This window comes from Bombina bombina, chromosome 7 (genome assembly GCF_027579735.1).
Source record: "Bombina bombina isolate aBomBom1 chromosome 7, aBomBom1.pri, whole genome shotgun sequence".
Lineage (NCBI taxonomy): Eukaryota > Metazoa > Chordata > Amphibia > Anura > Bombinatoridae > Bombina > Bombina bombina.
In genome coordinates this window covers 119,666,390-119,678,715 of record NC_069505.1, presented here as the reverse complement: position 1 = coordinate 119,678,715, position 12,326 = coordinate 119,666,390, and the positions used below count along the sequence as shown (strand labels likewise).

Below are 12,326 nucleotides of genomic sequence, written 5' to 3'. Positions count from 1 at the left end.
AGGTCTATGGGGAAAGCGTGCACGAGCACGTAAAAAAAAAAGCGTTTGTATTGTGTGCGGTATGGAGCTCAACGCAACCATATGACACGCACAAGGTGTCTGTTTCAAAACTTGTAATGGCTGCGCTATAGAGGGTTAAATAACACAACTTTTGTTACGTTCGTTAAATTCCCTATAGCGCGCATAACTCGTAATCTACCTGATAATCTGGTGTCCTCTCCCTGAACACGGTCAGGAAATATTATTTGTGCGTTCATCAATAGCCAGAAATATGTATGTGGCTGTTAAAGAAACATTAAACACTTTGAGGTGGTCATATAAAATGATAAATCCTATATATATATATATATATATATAAAAAAGTCTGCAATATACTATCATTATTTATTTTGCCCCTTTTTCCTGTAACTCTATTCTGAAATTGTGAGATTTTCAATTACTGTTAGAAATGGAAGTACAGAACACTCTTCCACACAGCCATTGGCTGCATACTCTAGTTACCTATTTATAACTTTACCTAATTGGCCACAGCAGAGAAGGTAACCTAAGTTACAACATGGCACCTCCCATTGTTTTATAGACACTAAAAATGTAAACTCATTTTGTCAATATTTAAATAGCTAATAAAACTGTATACTGGTCCCTTAAAACTTTCATTATTCAGATAGAGTACACAATGCTGAACAACTTTCTAAATCACTTCCATTATGTAAATGTGCACAATCTTTTTAGATGCACACTTTCTGAGACACCAACTCCTACTGAGCATGTGCAAGATTCACATAATAAATGTATATGCATTTTATGATTGGCTTATTGCTATCACATGATGCAGTGGGAGGGAAATAGATAAATAAACTAAGTGCTTTTCCATTGTGTTATTCTATTGTGTTTAGTGGTCCTTTTAACAAATTACCATTTTACTTCTGTTATCAGATATACTTTGTTCTTTTGTATCCTTTGTTAAAGAGTAAACCCAGGTATGCTCATGAGTAGCAATGCACTACTAGGATCTGGTGAGCTGATAACAAAAGACATATATACACAGCCATAAATTTTCATCTAGTCCCCAGAAGTGCATTGCAGTACCTGAATCTACCTACATTTACTCTTCAACAAAGGATACCAAGAGCATGAAGTAGATATATAATCATAAATATGGATCTTTTTAAACTGCATGTTATATCGGAATCATGAAAGAAAAATACATGGGTTTAATTTCCCTTTAATGTAAGGATTAAAGGGATATGTAACCTAAAATGTTTCTTTCATGCTTCAGACAGAGCAAGCAATTTTAAACAACTTTCTAATTTACTTCCAGTATCAATTTTTCTTTGTTTTCTTGGTATTTTTATGAAAAGCAGGGACATGTGCTTAGGAGCCGGCCCATTTCTGGAGCACACTGAATATCATGGTAACTAAGCAAATCTGATAATAGAAGTAAATTGGAAACTTTTTAGAAATGTTATGTTCTGTCTGAATCACAAAAAACTATTTTTTGAGTTTCTTATCCTTTTAACCATAATATACTCAATAATCACCTAAAATATCAGGATATGTTTCTTTTCCAACGTAGTGCATGGGTCAAGAACCATGGCACCCCAAATGCTCTGGAATTACATTTCCCATGATGCTCAGATACTCTTTAAGATGGCTGAGTATCATGGGAAATGTAGTTCTGGGGTGGCAAGGTTGCTGACAACTGCCTTAGAGCATAGTTAAATAGACTCAGGAGCGTGCATGTGTATTTAGCTGCTGATTAGTAAGTACACTCTCATGAAACATAAAACCAAATCCTTTACAACTTGATATAGATAAAGAATTTTATTTAACCCCTTAATGACCGAGGACGTGCAGGGTACGTCCTCAAAAAAAAGGCAGTTAACGCCTGAGGACGTACCCTGCACGTCCTCGGTGTGGAAAGCAGCTGGAAGCGATCTTGCTCGCTTCCAGCTGCTTTCCGGTTATTGCAGTGATGCCTCGATATGGAGGCATCCTGCAATAACCTTACACGGCCATCCGATGCAGAGAGAGCCACTCTGTGGCCCTCTCTGCACCGGACATCGATGGCCGGTATCGTTGGCGGGTGGGAGCCGACTTGGGAGGCGGGTGGGCGGCCATCGGTGTGCACTGTGACGTCAAGGGGGGCAGGATCGGGGGCGGGGCCGTTAGGGGGCGTGCACGGGCGCGCGCGCGTGCACGGAAGGTGGCGGGCGGGCGCGTGCACGGGGCGGGAGCGGGTGGGAACCGCTACACTATGGAAAATATTTTTAGTAAAAAATGGCCAAATCTTGTTTGTGCAAAAGCACAAAAAGAGATCGTGGAGGGGTGGGGGGTTGGTTTTGTGTGGGGGGAAGCTACACTACAGAAAAGTTTAATAAAAACTAAAAAAAAAACATTTTTTCTTCTAAACTGGGTACTGGCAGACAGCTGCCAGTACCCAAGATGGCGCAGATTAAGTTAGAGTGGGAGGGTTATAGAGCTGTTTGGGGGGATCAGTGAGGTTGGGGGCTAAGGGGGGGATAGTACACAGCAGCATATGTAAATATGCTTTTTTTTAAAAAAACAAAAAAAACAAATATAGCTTTTATTTTAGTACTGGCAGACTTTCTGCCAGTACTTAAGATGGCGGGGACAATTGTGGGTGGGGAGGGAAGAGAGCTGTTTGGGAGGGATCAGGGGGTCTGATGTTTCAGGTGGGAGGCTGAGCTCTACACTAAATGTGATATTAACCCTGCAAGCTCCCTACAAGCTACCTAATTAACCCCTTCACTGCTAGCCATAATACACGTGTGATGCGCAGCAGCATTTAGCGGCCTTCTAAATACCAAAAAGCAACGCCAAAGCCATATATGTCTGCTATTTCTGAACAAAGGGGATCCCAGAGAAGCATTTACAACCATTTGTGCCATAACTGCACAAGCTGTTTGTAAATGATTTCAGTGAGAAACCTAAAATTGTGAAAAATTTAACGTTTTTTTTAATTTGATCGCATTTGGCGGTGAAATGGTGGCATGAAATATACCAAAATGGGCCTAGATAAATACTTGGGGTTGTCTACTACACTACAGCTAAAATTACCCCAAAAAGCTCCCTACATGCTCCCTAATTAACCCCTTCACTGCTGGGCATAATACACGTGTGGTGCGCAGTGGCATTTAGTGGCATTCTAATTACCAAAAAGCAACACCAAAGTCATATAAGTCTGCTATTTCTGAACAAAGGGGATCCCAGAGAATAATTTACAACCATTTATGCCATAATTGCACAAGCTGTTTGTAAATAATTTCAGTGAGAAACCTAAAGTTTGTGAAAAAATTTGTGAAAAAGTGAACAATTGTTTTTATTTGATCGCATTTGGCGGTGAAATGGTGGCATGAAATATACCAAAATTGGCCTAGATCAATACTTTGGGATGTCTACTATTACATGTCAATGGATATTCAGAGATTCCTGAAAGATATCAGGGTTCTAATGTAACTAGCGCTAATTTTGAAAAAAAAAGTGCTACTTGTATTTATTGCCCTATAACTTGAAAAAAAAGCAAAGAACATGTAAACATTGGGTATTTCTAAACTCAGGACAAAATGTAGAAACTATTTAGCATAGGTGTTTTTTGGTGGTTGTAGATATGTAACAGATTTTAGGGGTCAAAGTTAGAAAAAGTGTATTTTTTTTCAATTTTTCCTCATATTTTATAATTTTTTTTATAGTAAATTATAAGATATGATGAAAATAATGGTATCTTTAGAAAGTCCATTTAATGGCAAGAAAAACGGTATATAATATGTGTGGGTACAGTAAATGAGTAAGAAGAAAATTACAGCTAAACACAAACACTGTAAAAATGTAAAAATAGCCTTGGTCCCAAACGGACAGAAAATGGAAAAGTGCTGTGGTCATTAAGGGGTTAAAACAATCTTCTAGACACAGCTTTTAAAACAATTTTTAAAACAGTCTTCTGAACACAACTAGTGTTTCTTGGACAAATGCCATACAAATTACGGTGTACATTCAGTATGTTATCTTACATGGATCCACATATTAACATTTAGAAATTGTAATAAAAACACTCAGAATAGACAATAAAACAAACAATCCTATAACAGTGTCAGCTGCTATAGTTATCATACAGTTTGAACCATACCGGTAATTTGTATCTCTAATGCGGTTATCTTGATGTTGCTTTACTATGTACTGGGCGGGTTACCTGCTAAAGTCCCCACACAGTTAGAACCAGGGGGTCGATCCGATATAGATCGTAGTTTGCGGCGCAAGCGAGGGAACCCGCGTCGCCCGCAGTTTCAGCTCGCAACTCGAGCTATCCCATATACTGCGCCGTCAGATGCTAAAGTGCCGTAAGTCAGATAAACCAGCGATGTCCAGAAATCTGCGCAAGTACAAATTTCTGGCGTCGCCAGTGACTTACGGCACGTTAGAAACTGCCGGCGCCTACAAAACCTGACTAAAAGTCTTAATCACCCGCACTGTCTAACACGCCTCCCTAACATAGCCCGACAAGTCTAACACGCCTCCCTAACACAGCCCGACACGTCTAACCCTCTATCCGCTATCCCCCCTCACTATCCTAACAATAAAATATGTATTAACCCCTAAACCGCCACTCCCGGAGCCCGCCGCAACCTAATAAAATTATTAACCCCTAAACCGCCGCCAGCTATATTAAATCTATAACCCCCTAAAGTGAGCCCTAACACCGCCGCCATCTACCTTACCTACCCCCCTAAAGTGAGCCCCTACCCCGCCGCTATCTATTGTAAAATTATTAACCCCTAATCTAATCCCCCTACCCCGCCGCCATCTTTATTAAATTATTTAACCCCTAAAATACTAAACTATCCCTACCACTAAACCTAAGTCTAACCCTACAAATAGCCCTGAAAAGGGCTTTTTGCGTGGCATTACCCCAAAGTAAACTGCTCTTTTGCCAGCCCTTAAAAGGGCATTTGGCGGGGCTTTGTCACAAAGTAATCAGCTCTTTTGCCTACAATCTAAATCCCCCTACACCGCTGCCACCTATAATAAATGTATTAACCCCTAATCTAATCCCCCTACACTGCCGCCACCTATATTAAACACATTAACCCCTAATCTAATGCCCCTACACCGCCGCCAGCTATATTAACTATATTAACCCTAATTATATTAGGGTTAATATAGTTAATATAGTTATTATATTATATATATTAACCCTAATTATATTAGGGTTAATATAGTTAATATCGTTATTATATTATATATATATATATAAAGTATAATAACCCTATCTAACTCTAACATCCCTAACTAAACTCTTATTAAAATAAATCTAATATTAATATTATTAATTAAAATATTCCTATTTAAATCTAAATACTTACCTATAAAATAAATCCTAAGATAGCTACAATATAATTAATAATTACATTATAGCTATGTTAGGGTTTATATTTATTTTACAGGTAAATTGTTAATTATTTTAACTAGGTATAATAGCTATTAAATAGTTATTAACTATTTAATAGCTACCTAGTTAAAATAATTACCCAATTACCTGTAAAATAAATCCTAACCTAAGTTACAAATACACCTACACTATCAATAAATTAAAGAAACTACAAATATCTATCTAAAAATACAATTAAATAAACTAAACTAAATTACAAAAAAAAAACCCACTAAATTACAAAAAATAATAAAAAGATTACAAGATTTTTAAGCTAATTACACCTATTCTAAGCCCCCTAATAAAATAATAAAGCCCCCCAAAATAAAAAAATTCCCTACCCTATTCTAAATTAAAAAAAGTTCAAAGCTCTTTTACCTTACCAGCCCTTAAAAGAGCCTTTTGTGGGGGCATGCCCCAAAGAAAACTGCTCTTTTGCCTGCAAAAAAAACCACAATACCACCCCCCAACATTACAACCCACCACCCACATACCCCTAATCTAACCCAAACCCCCCTTAAATAAACCTAACACTACCCCCCTGAAGATCTCCCTACCTTGTCTTCACCACACCGGGCTGAACTCCTCATCCGATCCGGGCGATGTGTTCCAGCAAGCGGCAGTGAAGTCTTCTTCCATCCGGGCGATGTGTTCCAGCAAGCGGCAGAGAGTCTTCTTCCATCGGCGATGTCTTCAAGCAAATCGGCATCTTCAATCTTCTTCCTTCGCTCCTCCGCCGCGGAGCATCCTTCCGGCACGACGACTTCCCGAAGAATGAGGTTCCTTTAAATGACGTCATCCAAGATGGCGTCCGTCGAATTCCGATTGGCTGATAGGATTCTATCAGCCAATCGGAATTAAGGTAGAAAAATCTGATTGGCTGATTGAATCAGCCAATCAGATTCAAGTTCAATCCGATTGGCTGAACCAATCAGCCAATCGGATTGAACTTGAATCTGATTGGCTGATTCAATCAGCCAATCAGATTTTTCTACCTTAATTCCGATTGGCTGATAGAATCCTATCAGCCAATCGGAATTCGACGGACGCCATCTTGGATGACGTCATTTAAAGGAACCTCATTCTTCGGGAAGTCGTCGTGCCGGAAGGATGCTCCGCGGCGGAGGAGCGAAGGAAGAAGATTGAAGATGCCGATTTGCTTGAAGACATCGCCGATGGAAGAAGACTCTCTGCAGCTTGCTGGAACACATCGCCCGGATGGAAGAAGACTTCACTGCCGCTTGCTGGAACACATCGCCCGGATCGGATGAGGAGTTCAGCCCGGTGTGGTGAAGACAAGGTCGGGAGATCTTCAGGGGGGTAGTGTTAGGTTTATTTAAGGGGGGTTTGGGTTAGATTAGGGGTATGTGGGTGGTGGGTTGTAATGTTGGGGGGTGGTATTGTGGTTTTTTTTGCAGGCAAAAGAGCAGTTTTCTTTGGGGCATGCCCCCACAAAAGGCCCTTTTAAGGGCTGGTAAGGTAAAAGAGCTTTGAACTTTTTTTAATTTAGAATAGGGTAGGGAATTTTTTTATTTTGGGGGGCTTTATTATTTTATTAGGGGGCTTAGAATAGGTGTAATTAGCTTAAAAATCTTGTAATCTTTTTATTATTTTTTGTAATTTAGTGGGGTTTTTTTTTTGTAATTTAGTTTAGTTTATTTAATTGTATTTTTAGATAGATATTTGTAGTTTCTTTAATTTATTGATAGTGTAGGTGTATTTGTAACTTAGGTTAGGATTTATTTTACAGGTAATTGGGTAATTATTTTAACTAGGTAGCTATTAAATAGTTAATAACAATGTAATAGCTATTATACCTAGTTAAAATAATTAACAATTTACCTGTAAAATAAATATAAACCCTAACATAGCTATAATGTAATTATTAATTATATTGTAGCTATCTTAGGGTTTATTTTATAGGTAAGTATTTAGATTTAAATAGGAATATTTTAGTTTATAATATGAATTAGATTTATTTAATAAGAATTTAGTTAGGGGTGTTAGGGTTAGATTGAGTTAATATAGTTAATATAAATACTATAGTAACTATATTAACTATATTAACCCTAATATAATTAGGGTTAATATAGTTAATATATATAATGTAATAACTATATTAACTATAATATACTTAGGGTTAATATAGATAATATAGCTGGCGGCGGGGTAGGTAGATTAAATTAGGGGTTAATAATTTTAATATAGATGGCGGCGGTGTATTGGGTTCACATTAGGGGATAGATCAGTTAGATGGTGGAGGTTTTAGGGGCTCACAGTAGGGGGTTAGTTTATGTAGATGGCGGCGGTTTAGGGGTTAAATACTTTATTAGGGATTGCGGCGGGGGATCGAGGTTGACAGGGAGATAGACATTGCGCAGGCGTTAGGTGTTAGGTTTATTTAGCAGCCAGTTTAGGGAGTTACGGGGCTCCAATAGTCAGCGTAAGGCTTCTTACGGCTGCTTTTTGTGGCGAGGTGAAAATGGAGTAAGATTTCTCCATTTTCGCCACGTAAGTCCTTATGCTGTATATTGGATACCAAATTGCGCGGGTTTGGTATACCTGCCTATGGCCCAAAAAACTACGGGCGACGGCAGAAATATACGCGCGTAACTTCTAGGTTACGCCGTATATAGGATACCAAACCCGCGCAAATATTGGCGTCGCCGACTTTTGCGGGCGACGATTTTTATCGGATCGACCCCCAGAGCGGTAATATCTATCTTGAACTATAATGCAGTTCTCTTGTGTATTTACTGAACGGGTTAAGAATTGGGTTGTGGCCCCAACTCGTAATGATTCCTTGTGTGCTGGAAAAGGTGACCGATCTACTGTACCTCATACGAGGTTCAGTGACCGTTTTCCGCTAGCGGAATGGGATGAATATTTGTGCTGGATACAAGCAGACTATGTGAGGGTAAATCAAAATGTTGGCTTGTGAAATAAAAAAATCAAAATGAAGAAATTCAATTGGTGCTATTATACAGTCCCAAATACAAAAATAAGTGAAAATGAGAAAACACTGTTAAACGATGCTTAAAAACAAAAAATTCAAAAATATCCGATTGAAAAAATGTGACTAAAAAAAAAACACACATAAAAACAATGATAGTCTCCCAAATGGTTGCGTGTGTATCAGTGAGCTGTGCAAATCAGTTAATGCCGAATCATCAAATTCCACTAGTGACCAGCATAATAACAGCCGAATAAACAAACATAAATAGGTGTAAGAAAATAGTCAATAACAAAGTGCTCCAGGTGAAAAATGTGGATAATATTCCTCTTTCTGTGGTAAAACAGTCTATGTGAAGTATTATTCCCTGTAGCGGGGATTGGGCTTCAACGTCAATCGGCAGTTGACAGCTCCAGCGTTACCCAGGTGTTTAATCCTTCTGCCTAAAGAAATAGTAATAGTGCAGATTGTTTTTCAAACAAATGTATAAATTGGATTGCTACTCACCAGTCGACGCGTTTCGGTCAAACATAGACCTTTTTCAAGACTGGTTTCATGTAGATTTCAGGGTCTTTAAATACCCCCTACTAAAATTGCCTGTATCATGATCTCGGAAAGAAATTCCTAGCAGTTCCGGTTCATTGGGCTTAGAATATTTATCATCTTTATACATTCGTTTCTATTAAATAATAAGTCTGATTTTGCAATGTAGTATCTTATTTATTAGTATAATGTAAAAATAAATGATTCATTTACTTCTAATGTGTTAACTCCGATATTCCACTAATCTTATTGGTTCACGAGTTATCCCTTTCTTATTGGTTCAAAACAATGGAGGTGTGCACAGTATACCGAGCCTTATTGGCTCATAATTTAATATGTGTGAAGGAGGATATTTCAAGTTACAGCCCACTCTCTTTGCTATTATTGGCTGTTCTTTTCTAACGTAATGTGTTACTCCTATTTATTCCATCTTGAGTAAAGTGCTGTATATTATTACCTTCCAGTCAGATGTGTGCTATAAAGGAGAGGAACATATAATTTACAGCTATCTGATTAGCCTGATGTAATATGTTACTCCTATTGATCACATCTTGGATACAGTGCTGTATATTATTACCTTCCAGTCGAATGTGTGCTATAATGGAGAGGAACATATAATTTACGGCTATCTAATTAGCCTGATGTAATGTGTTACTCCTATTGATCGCATCTTGGATACAGTGCTGTATGTCATTACCTTCCTGCAGAATGTGTGCAATAAAGGAGAGGAACATATAATTTATGGCTATCTGATTAGCCTGATGTAATGTGTTATTCCTACTGATCGCATCTTGGATATAGTGCTGTATGTTATTACCTTCCTGCAGAATGTGTGCAATAAAGGAGAGAAACATATAATTTACGGCTATCTGATTAGCCTATACATAATTGGGATTTCGGCTATAAATTAGACATCAGGCTAATTAGATAGCCGTAAATTATATGTTCCTCTCCTTTATAGCACACATTCGACTGGAAGGTAATAATATACAGCACTGTATCCAAGATGCGATCAATAGGAGTAACATATTACATCAGGCTAATCAGATAGCTGTAAATTATATGTTCCTCTCCTTTATAGCACACATCTGACTGGAAGGTAATAATATACAGCACTATTGGAATCAATAGGAGTAACACATTACGTTAGAAAAGAACAGCCAATAATAGCAAAGAGAGTGGGCTGTAACTTGAAATATCCTCCTTCACACATATTAAATTATGAGCCAATAAGGCTCGGTATACTGTGCACACCTCCATTGTTTTGAACCAATAAGAAAGGGATAACGCGTGAACCAATAAGATTAGTGGAATATCGGAGTTAACACATTAGAAGTAAATGAATCATTTATTTTTACATTATACTAATAAATAAGATACTACATTGCAAAATCAGACTTATTATTTAATAGAAACGAATGTATAAAGATGATAAATATTCTAAGCCCAATGAACCGGAACTGCTAGGAATTTCTTTCCGAGATCATGATACAGGCAATTTTAGTAGGGGGTATTTAAAGACCCTGAAATCTACATGAAACCAGTCTTGAAAAAGGTCTATGTTTGACCGAAACGCGTCGACTGGTGAGTAGCAATCCAATTTATACATTTGTTTGAAAAACAATCTGCACTATTACTATTTCTTTAGGCAGAAGGATTAAACACCTGGGTAATGCTGGAGCTGTCAACTGCCTATTGACGTTGAAGCCCAATCCCCGCTACAGGGAATAATACTTCACATAGACTGTTTTACCACAGAAAGAGGAATATTATCCACATTTCTCACCTGGAGCACTTTGTTATTGACTATTTTCTTACACCTATTTATGTTTGTTTATTCGGCTGTTATTATGCTGGTCACTAGTGGAATTTGATGATTCGGCATTAACTGATTTGCACATCTCACTGATACACATGCAACCATTTGGGAGACTATCATTGTTTTTATGTGTGTTTTTTTTTTAGTCGCATTTTTTCAATTGCATATTTTTGAATTTTTCGTTTTGTAGCATCGTTTAACAGTGTTTTCTCATTTTCACTTATTTTTGTATTTGGGACTGTATAATAGCACCAATCGAATTTCTTCATTTTGATTTTTTTATTTCACAAGCCAACATTTTGATTTACCCTCACATAGTCTGCTTGTATCCAGCACAAATATTCATCCCATTCCGCTAGCGGAAAACGGTCACTGAACCTCGTATGAGGTACAGTAGATCGGTCACCTTTTCCAGCACACAAGGAATCATTACGAGTTGGGGCCACAACCCAATTCTTAAACCGTTCAGTAAATACACAAGAGAACTGCATTATAGTTCAAGATAGATATTACCGCTCTGGTTCTAACTGTGTGGGGACTTTAGCAGGTAACCCGCCCAGTACATAGTAAAGCAACATCAAGATAACCGCATTAGAGATACAAATTACCGGTCTGGTTCAAACTGTATAACTATAGCAGCTGACACTGTTATAGGATTGTTTGTTTTATTGTCTATTCTGAGTGTTTTTATTACAATTTCTAAATGTTAATATGTGGATCCATGTAAGATAACATACTGAATGTACACCGTAATTTGTATGGCATTTGTCCAAGAAACACTAGTTGTGTTCAGAAGACTGTTTTAAAAATTGTTTTAAAAGCTGTGTCTAGAAGATTGTTTTAAATAAAATTCTTTATCTATATCAAGTTGTAAAGGATTTGGTTTTATATTTTGAACCCTGCCGGTCAGCTGGCGCTTTGATTTTTTCTGATTTTCCATAAACGTTTCTGACCACTAGGGGTCATTTATCAGAGCTAAGGGTCCCTTTAAGTAGTAGGCGCTAAGTGAACACTTCCACTCTCATGAAACAGCTTGATTGACAAGCAAACTAGAGCACAAAACATCTGTGTAGAATCCATGACGACGGAGGAGGTGCCAAACTTGGAATTAAAAGGAAAGTGTACTGTGATTTTGTTCTCGTATATAATATGTTCCCAAAGATCCATTTTATCTGCTGGAGTGTATTAAACAGTTTACAGATAGCTCTTCTATCTTGATTTTGTCATTTGAAATAGATACGTTTGCCTGTTTTCCCACTTAAACTGACAATTTCAATACTTAAAGGGATATAAAACCTAAAACTCTATCATGATGCAGACAGAGCATGGAATTTTAAACAACTTTTATTTTACTTCTATTATTACATTTTTCTTCTTTGTACTCTGTGTCTTTTGTTGAAGGCAGAGATGTAAGCTCAGGAGCTTGCACATGCCTGGAGCACTATATTTCAGCAAATTTGCAAGTACAAGATGTCAGTGTCATTTTTGTGTTCTGTGTTGAATCTGCTGTTTGCTGCTGACTCCTATTATTTCATAGGTATTTTGTCCCTGTTGGAGTTCCTTAC

The 12,326-nt window shown here is 37.7% G+C and overlaps 1 protein-coding gene across 1 annotated transcript in view; it reads right to left on the bottom strand.

Moving 5' to 3' along the window:
- LOC128636266 (ovochymase-2-like) overlaps nucleotides 1–11,252 on the bottom strand; it is a 343,532-nt gene extending 332,280 nt beyond the window's left edge. The window contains 1 exon segment of the mRNA XM_053689302.1: nucleotides 11,070–11,252. Coding sequence (XP_053545277.1) covers nucleotides 11,070–11,252 — 183 coding nt within the window.
- Between the last annotated feature and the right edge of the window lie 1,074 nt (nucleotides 11,253–12,326).